The 25,580-nt window shown below is 49.4% G+C and overlaps 1 protein-coding gene across 1 annotated transcript; it reads right to left on the reverse strand.

Annotated features, from left to right (window-relative positions):
- Positions 1-460: 460 nt before the first annotated feature.
- On the reverse strand, positions 461-24,954 carry HK2 (hexokinase 2). The gene is made up of 16 exons (XM_012664883.1): positions 24,808-24,954; positions 20,424-20,543; positions 18,977-19,072; positions 18,295-18,394; positions 17,819-18,002; positions 15,113-15,268; positions 13,515-13,748; positions 11,620-11,924; positions 10,254-10,402; positions 9,892-10,011; positions 6,529-6,624; positions 5,949-6,048; positions 5,673-5,856; positions 4,057-4,212; positions 2,623-2,856; positions 461-790 (listed from the first exon to the last, which is right to left on the reverse strand). The coding sequence occupies exons 1-16, from the start codon at positions 24,862-24,864 to the stop codon at positions 646-648; spliced, it is 2,436 nt and encodes an 811-aa protein (XP_012520337.1). The 5' UTR covers positions 24,865-24,954; the 3' UTR covers positions 461-645.
- Positions 24,955-25,580: the final 626 nt, after the last annotated feature.

Consider the following 25,580-nt stretch of genomic DNA (forward strand, 5'->3'; position numbering starts at 1 on the left):
GCCACAAGCCCACTTGCAGGATGTGTCGACTCTTGGCTTTGGTTTCATTGCCCAGATGCAGGATTCCTTGATTCCAGGAACAGTGATGCTGGAATCCACAGGGCAAATGCTTATAGACGAGGTTGAAGAGGGGCTGCCACATGGATATCCATGGATTCCCCTCCACGTGCACCTCACAATCTGTCTGTAGGAGAATGAGGCTGGTGTTGTAGTAGAGGCCTCCCAGATCTGATGGGAGAATCAGTGCCAACATCTGTGCTGGAGGATGCTTGACACCTAGAAATGTCATGTTCAGGCTCCAAAGTAAAGCAACCGTATCTTCATTAATGTCCCCGTCCTGTAGAATTACACGGGGATGTGGAATTTGGCCAGGGGAATTAATTACTAAGGGTTAACATTCTTAAGTTTTAAGAGAACCAATGGGAATGGTTGTGACCATTGTGAACAAACCCTTACTTCAAATTGTGTTTATCTTGGAAAGCCAAGGTTCGGGCACCAAATTCTACAGTGAGTGTAGGCAGAGAAAAAACCAAGTCTGATGGGGTCCTCTCTGCCAAGGAAAAGCCAAGGCATCTGTCTCTGACACAAGGGGATGACACAGGGAGGAGGGGGAGCCAGAGGAAGTCCCTTCCGATTTCAGAGGTTCTATCGCTGTCCAGCCTCACGGATGCGGCAGGCCACGGCAGTGATGAGAGCTGCCCCCTTCCCACTGCCATCCTCTGACTCCAGGAAGGACACATCACATTTCGGAGCCAGGTCCTTCACCGTCTCGTGCATGACTTTAGCAAAGCTGGAAAAGGCAGAAGGAAGACACGGGAAAAACCGTCTTAGTTGTGATTAATTTGTGCATTCAGAAATAAGACCCTAAGAAGTGATCCTGGAAACCCAGGAATAATTAAGATGAGGAGAAGGATGACAGTCACAAATGTAGCAAACATTTACTATTTATTAGGTACCAGAAAACCGAGGCTTGGAGATGCTAGTACTATTGCCCAATACACACATTAGGCAATTGGGGGAGCTAGGATTCAACTTTGGCAGGCCACAATTCTTGCAAATTGTGCTCTTAAAACTAATCAGTAAAAGAGAAGTTCAACAGTCATGAAAGCCATAAGTGTGCCTTGCAGAGGCACACAATCTGTTCACAAACTCTGGGGAGGAGGATTGACACCCATGAATGTGATTTTATATTTTCCAGGGGTATTGCCTTACAAGAGACCCACATCTACGCCAAAGTGTCACTGAAGGCAAAAGGAGCAGACTTAACAGAGTTACTGTTAGGACCTTACAGTGACTGCAGATCCTTTCCATATGGGACTAGAGAAAGAGACAGTCATCATCCACCCAGCACAGCAGGGTCGGGGTGCCCTCCCCATCTGTGAAGCTAAGGATGCCAAGTCCCAGGGCCCCGTCCTAACCCTCATCTGGGATCAAGGCTCCTATCTGCACAGCGACGCTGACCATCCAGAAAAGGAACTCAGAACTTCTGAAGTTCCCTTTTCACTAACTGTGTAGACTCTGGGAGAGCCTCTTACCTCCTTGAAATAAACCTAGTGGGTAAAGTTCAATCATGGACTCTCCATCCTCCGTTCCATCCTGTGCCCACTGTCTGGGCCCGGGCACAGATCTACTCTTTTAACCTTTAGCTGAAACCTTCCGGGGGAGAGGATTGGGGCATTTTCTGACTTCAAAATGAATTATTCAAAATATATGCAAATGAGGGAAGAAGAGAGCAGAGAAATGGTTGGTAAGAGGGGAGAAAAAAGAAGAGATGAAGAAAGAGAGACAAAAGAGTAAAAAGAAAAGAAAATGTAGTTCTCCCTCCTAGGGGTCGGGGAGAGGGTGTGAAGTGAACCTTTTCTGTAAAAGGCTGGCAGTAAATGCTTTCAGCTTTGTGGTCTCTTGCGACAACCCTGCCGCTGCAGGTAGCAGCCGTAGACAATACATGAACTGATGGGCATGGCTGTGTTCCAACAGAACCTTATTTACAAAAACAGCCTGTGGCTGCTGTTTGCCAACTCCTGCTCTAGACTGTAGAAAAATATCTTGCTCCAGAGTTCTGGCATACATTTAATAGAATGTTCACAGCCACACTCTTTGTAATAGTCAAAATCTAGAAATAACCCAAATATCACATCAACGATAGAATAAACTATAGCATACTCAAAGGTACGCTATACAGCCCTGAAAATTAACGAACTACCTGTACATACTTCAATGTGGACACATCTCAAAAGACACACTGTGTGAGAAAAGCCAGTCACAGGAGAAATGCCATATGATTCTATGTATGTTAAAAAATAAGACTAAGCAATATGGATACACACCGAGATATACTCGGTAAAAGAAAAGCAAGGGACTGATTCAAGGCAGCACTTACCCCTGGCAGGGGACAGTGTGGCACAACTGGGGAGGGGCTCGTAGGAGCTTCCAATGATGAAAGTAAAACTCAGGCCTACTTCTGGCTATTCATCTTTAATCTATGACATATACAGTGTGTACACTCTTTGGAATGACTGATAATTTGCTACAAAGTAAGAAAGGAAAGAGAGAAAGAAAAGGGAAAGATCGGAGACAGGGGAGAAGGAAGGTAGGCAGAGAAGGCTGGGGTCAGGCACTCACTGAGGATGGAGCTTGTAGAGGGTCCCATCCACACCCACTGTCACTTTGAGAGTGTCCAGCCCGCGGTTTTCTCGTATCTTGTCCACCACGGCAGCCATGCCTGCGCCACAGAGCTGGGCTGCCCGCCGCGCCACCACAGTGCACACCTCTTTGACGATGATGCTGTCGTCGCAGGTGCTCTCAAGCCCCAGGTGCTGCAGGATGGCTCGGACCTGCAGCAGGGCCAGGCAGTCGCTGGGGCGAGAGGGAGACAGTGGGTGGTCAGTCGGGCAGCAAGAGGGCTGGTGGCCCACCACTCCAGGGCCTGGCGCCTTCATCAGGACAGGCTCCATGGGCTCCGGCCTCCAGGAGCTGACCCTGGGAGGTGGCTCCCATGCCTAAACTCAGACCAGCACTCAACCCACTGGACTGGACTGACTCTTCCTGAGCGTGACAGGAATGCAAAGAAATATCTCCCCACATAAGGTAGGGCACTGCCACCACAAAATGCACATTCAGAAGGAAATTCACTGTGTATTCCACTCATTTGGAAATAATAATGACAGTGACAGTTACAGTTTCCAGTTACAAAGCTCTTTCCTGTCCATTCTCTCACTATTGTTCACCGGTCCACAAGACAAGTGCTAATCAAGCAGCATTGAATCCTATTCTATTTCTATTCTGCCACCCTGGGTGGTCTGAACCCTACTTGTGTGTTATTTATGAAACAAATGTAAATAAAATTGTAAGAAGAAAATAAACCCTGTTATATAAAGGGAACTATTTTAGAAGTCTAGAATGATCTCCTTGCACACAAACAGATAGGCAAACTAGACCATATTCTTCCTATACACTGGTGCAGACGCCCGAGGGGCCCACCCATGCCAGTTGTCTAGTTCCTGTTCCACTATGCTCTGAGAGTAATGACACAGCATTAATTTTTAAAGGGCTTTGAAATTCACTGTTCTAGTTTGGAGCAGACTTTTTTGCCATTAGACTGGAGGAGGGAGGCTCTGCTCTAAAGAGTCGCCACATGGCATGTTTCTATACTGCCTGATGTTCCATCCTTCACTCAATCCTGGCTGCCTGCTTACTGCAGCCAGCAGTTAAGAAGGACCTTCAAGCCAAGTGTGGATGGTTTAATTATTCTGTGCATCTCAATTTACATCCTACAAGCAGGTATCTTTCTACCTTCGATATTTGGTCTAAATCCCAACAATATCACTTTGCATGGCTTCATGTCATGCTTAGCATGATCTTTCATGAGAATGTTATGTATTTTCCCTTCGAATGACAATTGTCCATAAGGTGCTTTAAGTAAACACTATAGACATGAATGTCTTAGCCACGAAACTGATCTTTGTATAAGCCACACCCTGATCTTGCTTGAGCTATGGAAATCCTTCAGTTTGACTGTCCATAAGAAAAAAGGAGGACATAGCCCTAAACTCTCACCTCTCAATCTGAGATAGGAACTTGGTTTCAAAGATTCCCCTTGTCTTGAGCCGCTCTGAGATACGGCCTCGGAAGAGCAGCCCACGCTTGGTAAAGTCGATGAGGATGTTCCGGACAATCTCGCCCAGATACATTCCACTGATCATCTTCTCAAACCTGAAATGAGGGTAACGTTCATGGAGGTTAAGTAGGGAGGTGGTGAGATATGCTGAGACAGGCCAGGCCAGCTTGGTCAGCCCTAGTGCATTAGGAAGTGGAGGGCACAAAGACTCCCCCTGGTGGGAAAGGAAATGCTGCTTGATTCCTGGTGTTGCTGCTCGCTGAGCCACCACCCTCAGCAAACTTGACCACGCTGCCCCAGGCCCACAGGGCCCCCCAGGACTGGCCACAATCATTGGACACAATCATTACTCAGGTAACTAGTGCCAACTGTAGAGCCCCTGACCTGGCCACTGGAACTAAACATGACTTTGCAGTGGCTTAAGGGTCTTTAGGCCCTGCATGGTGTCTTGAAAAGTCCAGGGTCCATAGTTTCATTCAAGACCCCATGGCCACCCCAACTTGTCTTGTCCCAGCCTGCTTCCTTTATTAATGTTGCCTGTCTTGAAGTGGAAAATCGGAGAATTCCACTACCGGGTTTCCTCCCTTGCAACCTTTCCCTGGGCTTCCTCCCCTGCAACTATCCCCCAAGAGCTGCCGCCCTCATAAATCACCTGTAGCAATTAGTGTACCAGGCCGTGAAGTAGCTTAGGACTCTGCCTCACTAAAGTTAACCTATTGTAACTGTGCCCCTCCTCCTTAGGCAAAGTGTATTAAAGCTTGCTATGCTCTTTGGTGCTCAGAATTTGGGGAGAGCAAATTCCCCTCTGAGTCTTACCGGCTGGCATGAAGTAAAACCTGTTTTTGCCAAATCTCCGTGTGCCACTCGGTCTATTCCTGGTCAGCTCTGCTGCAACGGTCTGACCCCTAGAGGCATTTTAGTTTGTGACCTCTAGTCTAGACAAATGTTTTGCAAAGTGTATTCTGCAGAACTAAGGCCCTTCATTAATCTAGTTAGGAAATACTACAAGCAATGTCTTCCTAATGGGAAGTCTGTTAGATCTTAAGCTGCTGTCTCTCAGCTCACACCCCCCCAACCCCCACAGTCCACAGGGCTCTGTGAAGCTGGGGCTGGCCCCTTGCTCAGGTCTGACAGTAGAGGGCGCCAGACGCCGGATGAAGGAGGAAGAGAGTTTTTTTTTTTTTTTTTTTTTTTTTTTTTTTTTTTTTTTTTTTTTTTTTTTTGCTCCTGTCTGCCTCACCCAAGCAATGCTGCTTAGCCTGGTAGCAGCAGGGGGTTCACCTTTCCATTTGTTTCCCCCTCACAGCCCCAGACCTAGGCTCTAGGACGCTCCGGCCTGTTCTCCCAGCCCTTGGCATGGGAGCTGCTTCTTATATTTACTAACTCAGAACTTTCCAGCGTATTTGACAAGAAACTCTTTCCAACGAAACCTCTTCTGTTAATAACACCTCCCAAGAACCAGCGTCCTGGGAGACGCTGCGGTAGCGGCTCCGCTCACTCGCCTCGGTCCAGTTCTGGGATGCCCGTGGCGGGCCCAGCGCGGTTCGGCGCCTACCTCTGCTTGCCGGAGTTGAGGGAAAGTTCGTCCACGGCCACATCAAATTCCGTGCGGAAGTCGTCGAGGCAGCCATTGTCCCCGAAGGCCCCCCACTCCATGTTGACGCACATCCGCCCCTCCTCTCCTTCCACCAGCTCCACGTTGCGCATCTCCTCCATGTAGCAGGCGTTGCTGCCCGTGCCTGCCAACACAGCACGCGGCCCGGCTCAGCACCGTGCGCCCCGCACCGAGCAAGGCGGTGCCTCCCCGCGGGAAGGCCGCTCGGGTCCTTACCAACGATGAGGCCCACTTCACAGTGAGGGTCTTCGTAGCCACAGGTCATCATAGTCCCGACCGTGTCGTTCACCACAGCAACCACATCCAGGTCAAACTCCTGAGAGGGCAGAAGCAGATGCCCAGTCCACAAGTGAGCCCCAGTGTCTTCCTTGCAGACATTTGCCAGGGAGATTTATGTGTATGTAAACCATGTGTCCTACGCATGGCTGATTCTCTCTTTTCATTTAGGTCCCGCTCAATGCCGCCTCCTCAGGAGCCCTTGCCCGGCTGTGCTATGTAAGAGCCGCCCCCCTTTCCACACACTCTATCCACCCTCCTCGCCCAGCTCCATTTCTCTGCATAGCCCTTAGGTCATAGGCTAATTTGTTTATGGAACAAGACTTTGTTGTGGTCACTCCTGAACCCCCCGTGCTGAAAGCAGGCTTGACACACAGGGGACACTCAACAATTGCTGAATGACTGATCTTCCCCCCACCCAATGCAGCTGCAGTTACTGTGGATGCCACTTTCTGAATGCCCAGACCCCGTGAGGCACCAGGGAGTTGACACATCAGGCCTCGTGCCACAGCTCGCCCACCTCTCGCCGGTGGATGGCTTCCTTCAGCAGGGTGACCACGTCCTCGCCCTCGCAGCCAGATGCCTTGAAGCCTTTTGTCCACTTGAGGAGGATACTCTGAAAATCACATATGAGCACAGAGAGGACATCAGAGAAGGGTGCCCGGGTCATTCCTGGGGGCCCGGCTGTGCTTCTAGCTCTCAACCTCACAGCTCAGACAGGTTCCCTGGAGTCACCAAAAATCTCACCCACAAATCAGTTTAGTGTTTCTAAGGTCCTTGCCTGGATTTATCGAGCAGCCACTGTGCACTGGGTACTGGGCTGAGCACAGCCCATGTGTTACAGCATTTAATCCTCACAGCACCTGTGGGATATTTATCACTATCACGCTTGCTTTATAGGAAACTAAGGCTCTGGAGTAACCTGGCCAAGGCCTACAGCTGGGACGAGAGAAGCAGGACTCACCCTCAGGTCACTGACCTAATGAATGGGCTCATCAGCACCATGAAACCGCCCCGCTGGGTGACTTATTTCTATATGCTGAGCTTCCCCACTGGGCCAGGCAGTTTGCCTGGTCCCTGTTCTTCATTTGCAGCAGAAGGGTCAGTGTGTGTCTCTTAATTATCAAACTCCGGTATCCAGTGAATAAGTGCCCTGGCCCATAGCTGGGGTGACAGCTAGGCTTCACCCCCACCTGTGTTCCTCAGGGGGTAAGCACCCCAGGCTCCTCCCTGGAGTCCTCTGTGGGCCCCCGTCTTTAACGTGGCCCTTAACCACGCCCCGGGGCCCTCTGGGAGCAGACACACAATGGCTTTGAACGTGGGAGAGATGTTTTGGGTTATTCCCTGGCGCCCTCCCTATTGCCATAGCCCATTAGGAAATGAGTGTCAGGACTCCCAGGTCCCTCACCCAGGAGGTCAGCCTCCATCAGTGGGCTGTGTGCTCACTACCGCCCACTGGCATGGCTTCTCCGGGCCTTGCTTGGTGGCTCATGCCCATCAGCCTGGCGTTTCATTCACATCAACCTGGATGTCTCATGCTATGTTGAGATCCCAGGAGAGTCAGAAGAACACGTCCCCTCGGAGTGCTGGTTTACACGCCCACAGCCAGGCAAGTGTGTGCGTATCTGCTCCCATCCCTCTTGTCTGCATGTCAGCTTCACATCTCTGACAAAATTTTGTATTTGGCAATTTAAAGTTTACAGAATGTTCATATAACATTATTTCAGGTGATCCTAAATGATAAGACAAGCAGGGGCCCCTGTGGCTGGGGAGACGTACCCAGGGCCAGCAGCTAGTCACCACAGCTGAGGCCTCCGGGCCCTCCTCTGCACCTGCGGATTTCCCCATGGACAGGATGAGCACACCGAAGCCAACAGACAGAACTGTCTTTGCTTTATTTCCTCTTAATTTTTATGATTCTAGACTTAACACATGCTCCTTAGAAATACTTGGAACACACAGAATAAAATCTAAAACAATGACCTGGAATACTACAATTCAGAGACAACAATTAATCTGACTTCTAGTTTACCTGGTAAATATAGAAATAAAGATATATACATGTTGGCATGAAAAATAAGATGGTGTTTTTTTTAAAAAATATTTTAGTAGGAAGTCTGGAAGGGCGGACAGACTGGAGTGTTATATTTTTATATTCCTATTAATCATATTATTATATTTTTCTATATTGCAGAGAGATTACAATTTTTTTTCACCAGCCATGTGTATGGAAGACAAATTACAATTTTTAAAGAACGATACTTTTAAAATTTTTTAGTCATACTACCAATATTTTCCCATGTGATTGAAATTTCTTCCAAATAACTAGTAGCTGATACTGGGCAATAAATGGCTCATAATTTACTTAACTATTACCTAACTATTAAACAAGTTTGTTTCTAACATCTTTGCTATAGTAAGTAATGTTCTATTAAATATTACATAAATGTTTATCCACATTTGATAATACCCTTTGCCAAATTGATGCAAATGCAAAAATCTAATGCATTAACACTCCAAAAAATGTGTTGGAGAAAGGAATTGGAAAAGCTTAAAGCGATGCTGGACCAGTGAGCACCGGACCGGTGTTAGTAGGTATTGGGAAATACCAGACTAAGTGGGGCTTTTACTGCAGGACTTCTTAAAAGCTTAATTATACTGGTGGGAAACTGAACTCTCAGAGGGGGAGGAGCAGGAGGCATTTACGCAGCTCAGTGGGACAACTCAAGGGTTGGTGTTCCAGGGACCCAGTGGGAAATGCTGGCTTTTCCCCATCACTGGGGTGGGCTCCTCTGTTCTGTCCTGGCCCTTCCTGTGACTTGTTCCCACCTACACGCCCTTCTCCACACTGGCCAGGACTGCCTGCCTTTCTTCACCATCAGCTCCTTCTTCTGCCTTGTTCCAAGTATTCCTCACATCCTCCAGGTATGAGCTTAGACTAACATCTCACTGCGTGTCCTAGGGGCTTCAGTCCCTCATTGGTGCCACGTCCCAAACAGCAGCTCTTACTTTTCTGAGCTTGCTTCAGCAGCTTAGACATTTGTAAGCATCTAAGGCAGGAACCATGCCTTTTGTACCTGGCAACTGCATCCACAGCATACTACACACCTGCAGCGTGTATGTGTGCGTCTACATGACCGAGACATGGAGATACAACTGCTTAAACAACAGTATTCTGGTATCTAACACAGACGGCACACCCACCATCAGCCCAGATCCAAGCACTGCCTGCTCAGTTCTCCACTTCTCAGGGCACTCATGTCCAGAATGCCCAGGAGGGCCAAATCTCCACCCTCCCCTGCTTCATTCATCCAAGGCAAGTTGCAGGGGGTGAGATCAGAGAAGAGCCAGGGCATCCAGACAACAGGAGATGAAGTAAAAATGCCCCAAGCCCATGACAAGGCACAGCACAACTGAGAGCACAGGCTCAAGCATCGGGAAACCGAATTCAAATCATGGCTTGGCCACTTGCAAGCTGTATGACCTGGAGCAAGATACCCAGCACCTCTGTAGACCTCACTTTCCTTTATGCAAAATGGATGTACAAACACCTATCTTACGTGGTTGCTGTGAGGGTTAAATTTGATAATGCACATAGGAAGCCCGATGTAGTACCTGGCATTAAGTAAGTGCTTAAAAAAACTGTCAGTTGTCAATATTTTGAGTAGCACCATCATCACCATCCCAAGGACTGTTACAGCCGAGCTAACCTCCTTAACCACCACCAGCTCTGACTCAGTCACTCCCATCAAGGGTCCCCTCCCCGCCGCTGGTCACTCATGCCCTTCTTTCCCTAGTCTCCGCTCAGCTCTCTCCCCTCCTCCACACTTGGCTGGTTTACAGTCAACAGCCCACAGCAGAGCCCTGCAGAAAGGGCTGTTACCTCGTCCAAGCTGTTCTGCTGGCAGGGGAAGGAGAAGGTAAAACCCAGTGGCAGGGACACACCCTTCATGCCCATGTACTCGAGGAAGTCGGCGATGCACTGGACGATGTGGTCGAACAGCTGCAGGGAGAAGTCGGGCACTGAAGGGGGGCCTGGCCGGGGCAGGCTGCCCCGAGCAGAGCCTGAACGAGCTCAAGCTTCCACCCAGAAGAAATGCAAATTCAGGCACAAGCCTGCGTAAAGACCAGGCTGGGGCCTTGGGCCCACCTAGCCCTCCCCGAAGTCTCAGGTGAGCAGAGAAAGCACTGTTCCCGAAGGCAAGAAGGGACTGGGAGCCCGCCCGGAGGTGCCACCTGCCTCACCTCGTCCCCAGTGCCATGCATGACCTCCTGCGGGATGGAGTAGATCTTGTTGTGCATCTCGACTCCGCCCCACTTCCCGTTCCGCACGCGCACCAGCAGGACCCGGAAATTGGTTCCTCCAAGGTCCAAGGCCAGGAAGTCCCCTTTCTCTGGAAAATAAGCCCAGAAAGGTGATAAGCTGGGGCACCACCACCTCACCACAGCAAAGAGGGACAGAGTCTAAGCACCTTCCCCTACATGGGGCTCTCCCTGGAGCCCCTGACAGGCTGGCTCCTTTGTGCTTCTCAAGTGGGGGGTCTCAGAAGTCACAAAGAGCTCCGAAGGATATGGGGAATGCTGACACAGTACACTGAAAAAACTATCCAAACTCACCATTCATCCAAAATCAAAAGCCACCTTAGATTAGATTCTAGAATAGAGAAGTAACAGCAGAGTCCAGCTCTCTGAAGGAAACTGAAGAAAAATCTTTTACAATGAGAACCCCTCATCCAACCCTTAGGCTGCCCTGTGAGGAAGGCATTTCATTGTCCTCTTATGGATGACTGAGGGCAGGCTGAGCGAGGTTAAGTCACTTGCCCAAGCCATACAACCAGAGCAGGGCACAGCAGGCACCAAATCCCAGTCTGTCTCTGGAACCTGTGCCAACTGTGCTGGCCTTGCCTGCTCATCAACTGTCTTCTCTGATGGAGAAAAGACCATGTAAGTTTTAGGTTGCAAGACTTACACCAGGGGTCAGAAACCTTTTTCTGTAAGGCTCAGACAGCAAACATACAGTTTCTGCTGCACCTGCTAAACTTCACCATGGTTGTGCAAAGCAGCCGTAAACAATGTGCAGACAATGGGCATGGCTGTGTACTAATAAAGCTTTATGTACAAAAAAAGGTGGTGGGCCAGATTTGGCCCGTGGGCTAGAGTTTGCCGACCCCCACCCAAACCAATGTGGTTGTTGTGAGAAAAGGTTCTAGAACCTGAATTTCTGGGTTTGAACTCCAGCTCCAACATTTTCTATCTGTGTGAACTCGGGCAGGTTTCTTAACATCTTTGCGCCTCAGTTTTCTGCCAAACATAGCAGTTTGTTAATAAACAAAGTTAATTACTAATCATTTTAAATAATGATTAAATGAATTAATACACATAAAGTGCTTTCACACATAGTAAGCAATCAATAAATATGGACTATTGTTACTGTTCGATTCTAGCAGAGGAATGCCTTGGTCGAGCTTATTGAACTCTAGAATTCCCTAGCAATACAGCTGAAGAAACGTTTTGGTTCAAATGGCCAATGCCTAGGCTAAGGGAGACTCCCTGGGGCATCAAGAGCAGGATAGAGGCCCACTGTGTGAGCCGGGGGTGACCCTGCACGTACCTGTGCCATCAGGGGTGGCACACACGTAGGTGGGCAGCATCTTGACGGGGGCAATGGCGTGCGTCTCCTTGCTCAGACCTCGCTCCATTTCTAGCTTCATCCTCCTCTTGACCTCCAGGAGCTGCTCATGGCTCAGCTTCAGAGGCTCGAGGGTGTTTTGGCGGGCTCGGTGCTGGTCGGCTAACCGGTAAGCCACTGCCGTCACCATGGCTGCGCCCTTGCCACTGCCGTCCTCAGAGCGGAGGAAGCGGACATCGCAGTCAGGCACCAGCCGCCGCACAGCCTTGTGAAGACGCTTGGCGAAACTGCAGCCGCCCAGATGGGGTAAGAGACGGGTGTCCATGGTTAGGGTCAGTGGTGCAAAGGGTGGGACAGCAGATCACCACCTCAGCCCAAGCGCCAGGAGGCACCTGCAGGAGCAGATGGTGCCCTGAACCTCCTCTCCTCTCTCTTTCCCAAGTTAGGAGTCACCATGAAAACTCAGATATTCAACTGTCACCTCCGCCACCGGGCTGGGCCCACTGACAGAAAAGGACCCCTTCTAACAAGCCACTGTCCTCTGCATGCAGTCCCACAGCCCCCAGCTCCCCTGCTCTTCATGGTACCATCAGCCTCTTGGGAGCAGCCCAGTGGAATCCAGTGATTCCAACACCACCCACTTTTCTCGTTCCATCACTTCACTAGATACTGTCCTGGGAAAGACCCAAAACAGAAAAACCAGAAATGCTCTTCTCCTGGACTTTGGCCTCTCTGTCACAAGTTTCTGCCAATGATATCAAAGGTGTCCGAACAGCTAAAGACAATGGTTCTGTCCAGCAAGAAACTTTCCAGACGGCAGCCACTTTTAGACGTGGTCTCCGGGCCTCACCACTCCATGTGCAGTCTGAGGGCCGAAAGCCTCCCTGAGGGCTGTCAGAGATGCAAGATCTCAGGCTCACCCCAGACATTCTGAATCAGCATCTTCCTCTTAGCAAGGTCCCCAGGTGATTTGTGTGCACATTAAAGTTTTTAAGGCCAGCAAGGTGGCTCATGCCTGTAATCCTAGCACTACTGGAAGCCAAGGCTTCAAGTGATCCAGTAGGATCACTTGAGCTCAGGGTTCGAGGCCATTCTGAACAAGAATGAGACCCCGCCTCTACTAAAAATAGAAAAATTAGCTGGGAGTGGTGGTGTGTGCCTGTAGTCCCAGCTACTCGGGAGGCTGAGGCAGGAGGATCGCTTGAGCTCAGGAGTTTGAGATTGCAGTGAGCTATGATGATGCCACTGCACTCTACCCAGGAAAAAAAAAAAAGTGTTTGAGGCACTGGGCTAGGATTAGGAAATCTCAGGGCTGAGGCCTTCTGCACCAAGCAATTAAGTTAATGAAGGCACAGTGACCTGGCATTCATATGGGGAAATACGTGGGCACACTAGAGAGATGTCTTCCAGGTCCCAGTTTGAACATTTGGGTACATATGACCCAAGGGATCAAAATGTGGACAGGGCAGGATCAATTTAGTACCAAAGTCAGCCAGAGAGGCCGGTCACCCACTGGGCTGGAGTGGCCCCTGGCAGAGGACACAGCACCTGCAGGAACCGCCAAGAATCACGACAGAGTGAAGAGAGGAACACTAGCTCATATAAAAGAGGGGGGCGAAAAGAGCGCCCAGCAGCCAGCGGAGCTCTGAGGAGAGTCCGAGTCGTCAGTTGCCTTTGGAAGTCACCTCCACCGGCGGCGGTGGGAGTGACACCCTCCCACTTGCCACTTTGACCAGGTGGACTTTTACTTTACCAGGATCCTCAACTCCATGGTCTATCCACATCAGCCCTGAAATGCAAAACAGAGCTGGCCCACGGGGCCAGGTCCTCGGGTGCTCTGGGAGCCCCAACAGCCCCGGGCCTGGACACCGACTCACTGGGGGTGTTTCTTGTAGACGGAGCCATCGACCCCGATGGTGGAGCGAAGCCGATCGTCACCCTTGTTCTCCTTGATGCGCCGCAGCACGGCGGCCAGCGTGGCCGCGCACAGGCTGGCTGAGCGTGTGGACACGATCTGGCAGATGCGGTGAGTGGCCACGCAGTCCTCCTGCGTCGGGTCCAGGCCCAGCCGCACAAGGACCTCGCGGGCCTTCCGGATGCCATCTTTCTCCCTGGGAAACAGAAAGATGGCACATGAGAATGTGTCTAACTTGCTGCGGCCCAGGGCGGAGGCAGCAAGGAAACGCCTCAGCTCCAGCCGACTCCATCCCCCAGCAGGGAGCAGAATCCCTCTCCACTGCTCACTTGCCCGTTGGGGCAGAACAAGGAGGGGGAAGGGCAAAACACAACACAGCCACCCCCACACACACACAGAGGCAGAGCTGCCCTGCCTCACCCCCCCAGGTGCCCCTTTTTCCTGATGAGAAAAACTAGCATTTCTTGTGCATGTGCCATGTAAAGACAAGGCCCTCTTCTTGGTGCTTTACACACTGAGGGGTGTGTGTGTGTGTGTGTGTGTGTGTATGTGTGTGTGTGTGTGTGTGTTGGTGCTACATTTGCTTGTCTTAGGGTAGACAGTGTCTCTGCCCTTGGTGACCTCTCACATGTGCACCAGCTGTGGCACCACCGGTCTCCTCTCCCTAAAGCACGTCCATTGCATTTCACCATGGAGTTGGCGCTGCTCTAGCTTATGTCTAAAGGAGGCGGTAAAGGGCTGGTGCTGTGACACCCGCACCCTTCTCAGGGGAACTAAATGCCTCACAAACAGGAGCACTTCTATCACCTCGGGGTTTAACAAGAAGTAGGCACAGCTCCTTCGAGAGTTTTCACTTAAAACAAAGTCATATAAACTGTTTCACTGTTCCTTTTGGCAACAAAATCACCTCCTCTCCACCATCGGGTCCCCAAAACAACAGAGACTCCTCAACCTACAAGCAGACATCTCAAGAACAGCAAACGAGACCCAACTCTTGGGATACTGTTAATTGAAAAACAAAGTCAGGCCCTTCTCACTCCCACTCCTGCCAGGCTGGGAAAATGCAGGCCGTGGCTCTACATGCTAGAGCTAAGTGGGTAGGTATTTCTCCAGACAATCCAAGGACCTATCTTTCTGCTATGAAGCAGGGGCCAGGACAGAGATCTTTTTGAGAATCGGCAACAGGGGATGATATATCAGAGCTCTAGGAGAAGGGAAAGGAGGCAGACGCAAATGAGTCATTCCAGGGCCCTCTGAGAGCCTCCAGCCCTGAACTCAATGTCGTGGTCCAGTGTCATGGCTCAGGTCCCTGCATGTGGAGGGCAACTGTTCCCAGCACCGGGGGGCACGGTGGTAGTAATCACGTTCAAAGTCAACAGGAATGGAGACTGGTAAGTGACATGAAGCCACAAGCCCACCATGGTCCACACTATGCAAGACCCTCTTGCAGTCTACACTCAAAGGGTAGAACACCAGTGCCGCTTCCTCATTCCCCAAATACCTACCTGTCTACCCTGTGGAGACCCAGTGACTAGAGACGTCGCAGGGCTGGACACTCACCCTTCGATGTCTGAAATGTCCTTAGTCTCAAAACGACCCGTGGTGAGGAGTTCCGGGCTGAGCTTCCCGCCAAAGAGTAGCTCCTCCCTGGCCATCTTCACCAGGATGAGCCGCACCAGCTCCCCCATGTACATCCCACTGATCATCTTCTCAAACCTGCAGGGAGACACAGACCAGGGATATAAGCTCCCACGGTCCCTGAACTCACAGCTCTCCTGCAGAGGAAAGATACACACACACAGGAAACTTCAACATACTTTAGTGGTTGGTGTATAACAAAGGGTTAACTCTTCCATCACCAGGAATGAGAGTGGGGAGAAGTGACAGCTCAAAGGGGCTGGAGGAGCTGGGGGGCTTGGGTTGTCCCTGCAAGCTGGTGAGCCCTGAACCATGGAGAAGAATGGTTTTTAAGCAGCCCAATGAAACATTCAGGGAGTATGGAACATTCTGGAATAGCCTGAGTTTTAGGTAAAGTAAGTTATGCATAGGGTAGTGATTTTTGAAATCCTTCTCTAGCAAAGAAATGCTTTTAAAAAATAAAATCTTACATAGAGTACCAATATTTATTTACCAAAGAAAAAGTCAATCTCATGAAACGTGGAGCACAGGCCTAGCAATTCATCAACTCACACGGCCGGCCCCTGCAGGCCACCTGTCGATTCCAGAGAAAATCGGTGTGAAGACAACCTGGGGCAAGGGGTTGCGGGGACAAGATTAGAAGGGCAGGTGAGGACACGTGAGTTGGAGCTCAGCTCTGAACTCTAAATGTCAGGTCTCGGGAATCTGGGAGTGAAACACACTTCTGAGCAGGCAGGTGATAAGACAAAGGCATGTCTTAGAAAGGCAGAGGCCGGCCCCCAAGCTGAGAGGGCAGTCAGGTAATTTAACTTCTCAACACTAGGTGGTACTGTTTTCCTTAGAAATTGGTCTTTCTGGCTAGGACTATGTGACAGAGGAAACCAAGCCCAGCAATTGTTTTTGGCAAAAAAGGCCCATTTCTGGGTATCTCAGAAAGGATCTAGGTCTTAAAGAGAGAAGGGCACCCATGTGTGCCAGTACTAACTAGGATGGGCTACAGCCAGGAGGAGGCCCGGAGCAGAGGTGCGAAAGGGATTCCAACGTCACCTACCAGGCAGGAGCCCAGGCCCTCAGGAAGTGACTTGCTCAAGCCCCAAGGCCAGGTAAGGCAGAATCAGAGGTAAGTGAGAGCTGGCAAAACTGCTAAGAGCACAGGGTTAATGCACTCACACAGGCACAAAGCCTGCCTGGCGGCCTGGCTTCAACAGGGAGGAACTCTGCTGTCTCTGACATCTTCTCCCGCACAGCTGGTTCTATGGCAGGTGGGGGGCGTGGCCCAGGGCCATGGGGCTCCACAGTGTGGGTGGGTTTTTTAATAAGTTTTTATTCCAGTTTTAAAAATACTTTGTTCCAGTCAAATTTAGAAGATATTTACTTAGAAACATATTAGAGAGGAAAAAGGTTGTCTATAATGACTTCAGGGCTACCATGGCCAACAATTTGGTGTATGTCCTCCCAGCCTTTGTCTTGTCTAAGGCTAAGCTAAGCCAGGGGTGTGTTGTCATGGCCTGGCTGGTAAATTTGTCTTTTGACACTTCAAAGGACATATGGTTCCTCAGAATGACTTGGGCGTGCCTCATTAATGGAAGCAGACATTGAGTGAATGATTTTTCAGTTCATAAACCTCTCAGCACCCATGGCAGATACAACCAGCATGTTCCTAGGAAAGTTCAAGAAAGGACGCACGTTTCATGTGAGAGAGCTTGTGACTTACATAAATAAACCGTGCTTTGAGAAAGCAAGGACCCGCCCGTAAAGAAAAAGGCTACCCACCACTGAGCTGGTTTATAGGGTTAGAGTTTCCTCTCAAGTAGAGATCTGCACTAAAAGCTGTCCTAAAACAACCATAGCAACAAGACCAGAGAAATACTGTGTTGCTCAAAATATTTTGCAACTGCCTTCAGAGCTTGCAGCAATCTCTATTTCAAGATCTTTAACAGGGACATTTGATAAATGTTTGTAAGGGTGAAATAATGTTTTGTAAGAGGAAAAGTAACTAAAAACTAAGTCTAGCCAGGCTGGCGCATATAGCATTCAGGGTCCAAAACACCGAAGCCCCTCCTCTAATCTACCCAAGGACGTGCTGGGCCACAAGTCCAGGAAGGAGGCCAAGAAAGCTCCTTAGCCAGATTTTCCATGGGCCATGGGTCTGCCTGCAGCTGGGGCAGAAGGCCCTAGGGCCCTGTGGGCCAGTAATGAGCAGCCGGCTGTCATGGCCTGTCCTCTGGGCAGCGATGGAGTGGGAGCTACAAAAGGAGCTTTCAGAGACCCTAATCTTGGCCATCTCGACACAGCTTTTCTTACACGGCTCACAGTTTCTATGGGCAATTCACAAATAGAAGGTGGCAAGAAAGAGCAAGGACTTAGACTCAGAATAGGAAATTCCAAAATGACTGCTTTGAAGGACATAGCCACATTATTAGTTACAATCTGGTGTATCCACCAGCTCTGTTTTAGAGCCCTCTCAGCAACTCACAGTCACAAATATTCCCGTAACCAACCAGCGGGCACCTTGGCAACCCTTTGGGGATGTAAGACTGTAAAGACACCACCTTTGGCCCTGGCCAACCCCAACCCCAGCTCCTGAGCCCACCCCCAAGCCCACCCGCACAGCAAGGGGCCACTCACAGCTGCTTCCCAGGGTTCAGCGACCCCATGTCGATCTCCCGGTCAAACTCAGTGCGGATGTCGTTGAGCGCACCGTCGTCCCCAAAGGCCCCCCACTCCATGTTGACGCACATGCGCCCCTCGTCGCCCTCCACCATGTCGATGTGGCGCATCTCCTCCATGTAGCAGGCGTTGCTGCCTGTGCCTGACCAAGGCAAGGGAGTGTTCAGCACTCCTGTCTCCCCAGACGCCACTGCCCTGAGACTGCCCAGGGTGGCTGGGATTCCTCACTGCAAACTCCTCGCAATCCCGATACATGGGCCAATCCTCTACCACCCCCAGCTCCATGAGGCCTGGCTCAGTGCTCCAGAGTGACTGCACCATTATGCTAGAATATGAAGGACAAAGGGACACCCAGCCGTGGTCCCCTTCTTCCTTTCCAGCCCACACACCCACGCACTGGCCAGTACCAGCCCTCGTGCTGGGCGTTCACTCACCCACAATGAGACCAATTTCACAGTTGTGGTCATCATAACCACAGGTCATCATGGTCCCAACAGTGTCGTTCACCACGGCCACGATGTCAATATCAAAGTCCTGTGGGGATGACAAAGCGGGCTCTGATCTTCATCGTCAAAGAAGGGTGACAGATGTGAAGATGGAGAAAAGGCAGCAAGACACACAGGTCGAGTGCAACAGCCCCTTTACTAACCCAACTCGGAGCCCAGGAGGGTTAGAACTAGGAATCTAGCCTAGAACCAGACAAACAGTGGCACCTCCCTGACACTGGCTGTGCTCCGCTGCTCATCTTCCTTCACCTCCCCCTCCCTCTCCTCCTCCTTCTCTTTCCCCCCTCCCCCCGCCATAACTCCTCCAAGATAAGATCTTTGTCTTGTCCTCTTTCTGCCCCATTCCACCCTCATGTCAACATCATTCCAACTTTCTTACTTGAACATGATATTCAAGTCTTCTTCAGGTTAAGCACTAAAGAGGTTTTTTTGCACCAAAGCTAAGATTATTTATCCATCGCGATAATCTAAAAACCCCAAACCTGTTCATGTGAGCATGGCAGGGAAAAGGAAAGAAAACCTCTCCTTAAGCTCCACAAAAGCTTCTCCTGCTGAGTCAAGGACAGACAGGGCAAGACTTCAGACCCCAGGCTCCTGCCACCCCACTTACCCCTCTCCGCTGAATGGCCTTGCGGATCAGTGCCACGACATCTCTGCCTTCCACTCCACTGGACTTGAACCCCTTCGTCCAGGAGACCAGAAAACTCTAGAAAAGGACCAAGGAACGAATATTGATTTCCCACAACTAAAATTTAGACCACACTCCTCAAACAGCCAGCATTAGCAGAGATCTCTGCTGCTGGGCCACCCTGGAGTCATGACTGAATTTGGGTATTGCTTCCTGACTAGCCCAGGAAGGAGGAACTTGGGCCCATCAAAGACCAGGAAAGGAGATTAAGTGAATGATTCCTTCAAAGATGTATTGCTGCCAAGAAGTGGAATGAGGAGGCTATAAAAGTGCCAAAATAAGACACTGTCATTTGCAGCGTAACAACGCTCGGTCAGTGACACCCTACATATATGACAGTGGTCCCAGAAGATCATGATGGAGCTGAAAAATTCCTATTGCCCAGTGATGTCACAGCTGCTATAATACTGTAGCATAGTGCATTACCTTTTCTATGTTCAGATAACTGGACCTGCCCTCATGGCATTACCAAAAGGAGTAAAAGAGTCAATACATATAAGGGCTTAACATTAATTAGTACTCATCAAATGTGGTTTTCCACTTAGACCATTTACTCATTTACCCGCTGTCAAAATAACCCTGCAAGGAAGGGGAAATCATGGCCAACGTTAATCAGAAAGTCATCGCATGCCCTGGGTACAGAACATCCTTTGGTGGCCCTGTCGGAACCCTGCTGACAAGGATGCCCGGCTGATTATCTTACCAGAAAGGACAGCCCATTTCACTGCCAAGAAGTATTTAAGCATCCCTGTCTCTTGTGGTTGGGGGAGGGGGTAGGACATTCTCTGTTGGCATTCTATGCACCGACTTCACAAATATTTACCATTGCATTACAATTACCTACAGTACTCAGTTCAGGTTTGCAGCCCAGGACCATACGCTATACCACACAGCCTAGGCCTGTAGTGAGCTATACCATCTACGTTTGTGTAAGTACACTCTGACGTTCACACGATGACCAAATAGCCCAGTGACCCAAGTCTCAGAACATATCCTCATCGTTAAGCCACGCATGACTACACTTATATCCTCACATCATTAATTCCCCAACCATATCCCTTCCATTTTATCCTAACACCTTAGATCAGGAGAGTGCCTGATCTTTCATTCCTGTTTCTCTGGATAAGGACACTGTGCAATATGTGTGGATGGGAGGGTAAGGAAGAGCACCCCCCCTTCTCTGACACTTCTTCACTGTCCCCCACACCCACACCCCCCACGCACACACACAGCCCTGCAGAAGAACAGAGCCTCATCTGCACAACCGCTCAGAGCCGCCGCCCACCCCACAGCAGGTGGCTCAGAGTCCTTCCCAGTGTTCCCAGGCCTAAGAGTGAAGCGAGAAAAGTGTCCGAAGAACCCATCTTACCTCGTCTAGTTTAGTCTGGTGGCAGGGGAACGAGAAGGTGAAACCCAATGGGAGCTTCTTCTCTTTGATCTGCAGCTTCTCCATGAAGTTAGCCAGGCATTCGGCAATGTGGTCAAATAACTAAGGGCGCACGACACAGGAAGAGGAGCAGAGAGGGGATTAGAGCATGGACTTCTGGCTCTGAAAGTAACCAGTTCAGTGTATGCAAAATCCATCTCTCCTCTGCAGTCTCCACTGGCTCATCTACAAAATGGGAATGATAACTGGACCTGCCCTCATGGCGTTACCAAAAGGAGTAAAAGAGTCAATACATATAAGGGCTTAACATTAATTAGTACTCATCAAATGTGGTTTTCCACTTAGACCATTTACTCATTTACCCGCTGTCAAAATAACCCTGCAAGGAAGGGGAAATCATGGCCAACGTTAATCAGAAAGTCATCGCATGCCCTGGGAACAGAACATCCTTTGATGGCCCTTCGGAACCCTGCTGACAAGGATGCCCGGCTGATTATCCTACCAGAAAGGACAGCCCATTTCACTGCCAAGAAGTATTTTAGCATCCCTGTCTCTTGTGGTTGGGGGAGGGGGTAGGACGTTCTCTGTTGGCATTCTATGAACCGACTTCACAAAAATAAGTAACTTTTATATTTTTTTCTCCGTTCTAGAAAGCTAATCTCCTGGGGGCAATTCAAAGAAGTTATCTTTGTTTTCTGACTTCAGAACAGAACACCCAGTGAGTCCATGAAGAGCACTAAAGAATAAATAGAGTTTTGTGGGTGGGCAGCCTCCCAACCATGACCATGCTGAGCAGGTCACGAGCAGCTCCCGAGCCTTAGAAAGACTGTATTCAGGACAAGCCAGGCTTCCCACCAGCCCCGACGCCCACCACCTCCTGGCTTCCTTCTTGCCCCCTCAGTACCCTCAAAGAGAAGGTGGTGACCCTCCGGCTGCTTAAGGGCTGAGGCCATGGGCATTACGGCGCAAAAAGTAAGTGGAGGCCAAACAGGCTGGGCAGATTCCAAGGGCCAGGTTGACCAGGTGGCAAAATCTAAAAGCCAAGGTGGGTGTGAGAGGACAATTCTCATTTTCGTTTCCAGGAAGAAGGAAGATTCCACTAAACCACAGGTTCCCACAATGTGGTCCTAGAGCAGCAGCATCACCACCATCACCGGGAACATGTTAGAAGTGCACATCCCGGGGCCCCACCCTAGACCTACTGCGGCATAAACTTGGGGTGGGGGAGTTGCAATCCCTTAGCAAGACATTGGATTGAAAACCACAGCACTAACCCACAAAAAGTATTTGCATTTACAAAGGAACTGAGAGGTCGGGGCATGGAGGATGATGGGCTTATTGGCTCCCCTGATGCCCTGGGGTATGGTCCGGAGGAGGGACCAAGGAAGACAAGGCCACTCCAGTCAGGAAGGTGGCTGACTCTCACTGAACTTCGTGCATCGATTCTGTCCCCTGCCTGATCCCATGCAAAGTCACCCACAGCTGATGCTGCAACTTTGACCTCTAAACCAAACCATAACGGCTAGGATAGACAAGGCTCTACCACCTTGGGGATCACTAAGGCACATGAGCCAACTCCCTTGAGTAGAAGTCAAGTATTTTAATATGTAAATAGGAAGATATTAAGCAAGCTCTGTTCTGTCAGGAAGTTGATCGAAGACAAAATTATATAATATGTATATTAAACAAATTCCCAGCACCTTCTTCCTGGTACGCCAGTCAAAAGGATCTTTAGTACAGATAGTATTTATCCAAAAAAAGGAAGTTGTAGAAGCTGTGCAAAGAGATAAGGTGAGTCATCAAAGATGGGGGAGGGGCCTTTAGAAGTTGGCAAAGCAAAATGGTTTCCCCTCACTCAGCCGTGAGCACTGCTCCCTTCCCAGTTACACTCCCAACAGGGGAGGCAGAGAAGAGGCATTAAATATTGCCCTGCCCAATTCAGTAGCCACTGGCCACCTGTGGCTATTTCAATTAATTACAATTTTTAAAAATTAAAAATTCAGTTCCTCAATCACACCAGCCATATTTCAAGTGCTCAATGCCACAGGTGGCCAGTGGCTACCATATTACACAGGGCAGATATAGAAAAGTTCCATCACTGCAGAAAGTTCCACTGGCCAGTGCTGGGTTCAAAGAACCTACACCTTATAGAAAGTGAGGAGACCATCTGCTACCTTGGATTGGAAGAGTATCTCCTTTTCTGTTTGCTGAGGACCCAAGGATAGGATGTTGAGAGAAAGAGCTTACACCTTCCTGTTATAAAAAGGCTCAAAGGGCGTCATTTTATGAAGTTAGAATGGTACCTTTTCCATATTGGTCTGCGAATCTGCTCTGAGAGTCTTCCCTTCCTACAACATACACTTTTAAAATCTTAAGTGGCTGCTAGTCAGGTTTGCATCACACTTCTCTTCAGTGGAAGCTGATGTGCCAGAAGACAGATTTCACCCAGGGACCCACTGCCCAGGTTCACAGTCCTTAAAGATCTTTGCAGTTTGGGGGTTGGTGTTTTGTTGCGTTTTGTTTGTTTTTTCTTAGAAACAAGGTCTCACTGTGTGGCCCAGGCTGGAGTGTAGTGGCTATTCACAGGCACACAAACATGGCACCCTACACACTAGAACTCCTGGCCTCAACAATCGTCACACCTCAGCCTCCTGAGTAGCTGGGACTACAAGCGCATGCCACTATGCCTGGCTTTGGTCTTGATTTTAACTAAATTGTATTTTAAAACCCACTTGTTTTTCTTTAATTAAAATATTGATACCTAATACCAAAAAAATGGAAAATATAGGAAAAATGACACCATTATTCCACCACTAAAAAAGCCACTGTGAACTTCCAGCCTTTCTTCTAAGTGTTTTCTGTTGCTTTTCAGGCATATTGTATTCTTTCCATTCCTTAGAGTCAAATAGACACCTATATTTTCTTCTAGTTTTCTTTCTGTTTCATTTTCATATAGCATTTTTTCCCATTTATTTAACATTTTTCTAATATCCCAATAGCTTTATTGTTTCTTCCAGCTGGGTCTCATAGTTGTTTTTTTGTTTAAATATGGACTAGAACATTTTGTTTACGTATTATATGGAGAATAGAAGTAATTTTCTTTATACCCTCTAACTAGGCAGTTTTGAGAGATTTTAAGGTAAGTTTTTCAAGCAAAACTTTACTCACATCTTGAATGTTTGAAATGGATTCTCTTTCTCGATTGGCAGAGACACACTTCATTGTCTGCAGGAACCCGAGCCCTCGCCAGGCTCTGGGGAGGACACGGCAAGGACTGCAAGGTCCCCGGGCCCTTCATGGTGTTGAGGTACGAACAACAGGCTACACAAATGGGATAAAAATGCACGCAGGGTCTTGTTCTCATAAGAAGCTTAAAAATCCACCTAACACATCATCATCATCACGTTGCAAGTCTTTTTCACCATCATAGCCAAACTTTAGGTACTTTTTTTGGTTTTGTCTTGTTTACTTGGTTCTCAAATATTTGTAATCTGGGGGGTGGAGCCAGTGGCGAGGGATAGAAGAAAAGGTGACCACATCCTCCATGATGGGCAACGATGCAATTGCCGACTTAAGTGCCGGCCACAGAAACTGAGAGCAGAGTAAGAAGATGCAAATTAGATAAACAGATTTCCCTGTGGAAAACAGCAAGAGTACTAGTTTACGAGCCAGGCATTGTACCGAGTACGGAACAGGCATCATCTCCTCTAATCTGCACCGCAATCTGGGTACCATCATCCCTCTCCACAGATCAATAAACTGAGAGTCTGTCCGGTGCCATCACTCGCCCGGAATCACACAGCCAGACTGCCCGAACACAAGGCCCAACCTCTTCAACACTGCAGCGTGGGACGGCCATGGGGTGGCGGCAGTAGAAGAGCCTCTGCCTTCTGTCTCCTGTCTGACACTACACTGGAGCCATGTCACAGCCTCAGGAGAGCTAACATGCCCACAGGCCCAGGGACCCAGCCTCCCTTTGCCAACCCCAGCATTAAAACAAGGAAAGCAGGTTTACCTCAGGGCCACCCCTTCCCAAGACAAATAAAGGGTCTAAAAATATCTCCCTCACGTGTTCTACTCATGGTCAGAAATTCCTGTCCCAGGAGGTGGCCTGGCGTGGTGGAAAGAACAGAAAGAACAGTGGACTAGGAGTCACAGGGCTCTGCCTCTTCCAAGCCCCAGGGCCCAAGGTGTGACAACACTGGAATCGCATCTTACCGGATTCTATTCTAGCATCTTACTGTTTCCCCTCCATTCACTCCTTTCATTCCTGAGCACGTGCTGGGTATGAAATACAGCAGGAGTAGCCCGAGCTCCAGCTGAGAGGGGTCCCTGTGGCTGTGCGAGTGTCAGAAAAGGGCCGTACCTGGGTGCCACTGCCTCGCATGATGTCCTCAGGGATGGCGTAGATCTGGTTCTCCATCTCGACCTTCTGGAGCCCATTGTCTGTTACTTTCACCCAAAGCACACGGAAGTTGGTCCCTCCAAGGTCCAGAGCCAGAAACTCTCCATGTTCTGCAGAGAAAGGAAGGGCCACTATTAGTTTCAGGAAAGACAAGAAGGTCAAACTGCTTCGGAGACCAACCAAGACTTAAAACCCTGGAACCTCCATGGACACTGGTCATCTGTGGCCCATGGGGTTTACCTATCTCTACACACATTTACATATTGTCTGATTTCCTTCGTAACAAGCACTTTTATGTTACTTTTCTAATTTACATCAATAATGAGACAGTTTTGCTTCCAACTTTGGGGCACTCACCCCCGACAAGAGCCAATTATCTCCTAAGTGCTTTTAGTCGTCCAGATCATTTCTTTCTATTTTTTAGTAGAGATGGGGTCTCGCTCTTGCTCAGGCTGGTCTCGAACTCCTGACCTTGAGCGATCCACCCACCTCGGCCTCCCAGAGTGCTAGGATTACAGGCATGAGCCACCGCGCCCGGCCCTCCTAAGTGCTTTTAGCAAGCCCCTGCCAAGCTCCTGGGGCCCAGCAAGGCCTGCACCAAGGGTCCATGCCTCAGTTTTGTTCCTCCTACCCCAAGAGCACCAAACTGCTACAAGCCTAAGGGTCCTGGGCCTTCTGCCAAATTATGATTCCAGTACAAAATTTATTTTCTAATGTTTGCATGCTACGATGGC

Source organism: Propithecus coquereli, unplaced genomic scaffold (genome assembly GCF_000956105.1).
Source record: "Propithecus coquereli isolate 6110/MARCELLA unplaced genomic scaffold, Pcoq_1.0 Scaffold93, whole genome shotgun sequence".
NCBI lineage: Eukaryota > Metazoa > Chordata > Mammalia > Primates > Indriidae > Propithecus > Propithecus coquereli.

Coding starts and splice junctions, on each gene's coding strand:
- HK2 (XM_012664883.1), bottom strand. CDS start 24,864: ATGGAGAACCAGATCTACGCCATCCCTGAGGACATCATGCGAGGCAGT. Junction 19,073..20,423: donor ACCAGACTAAACTAGACGAG/GTAAGATGGGTT, acceptor GTCCTTTTCTAG/AGTTTTCTGGTCTCCTGGAC. Junction 10,012..10,253: donor TGCATGGCACTGGGGACGAG/GTGAGGCAGGTG, acceptor TTCTCCCTGCAG/CTGTTCGACCACATCGTCCA.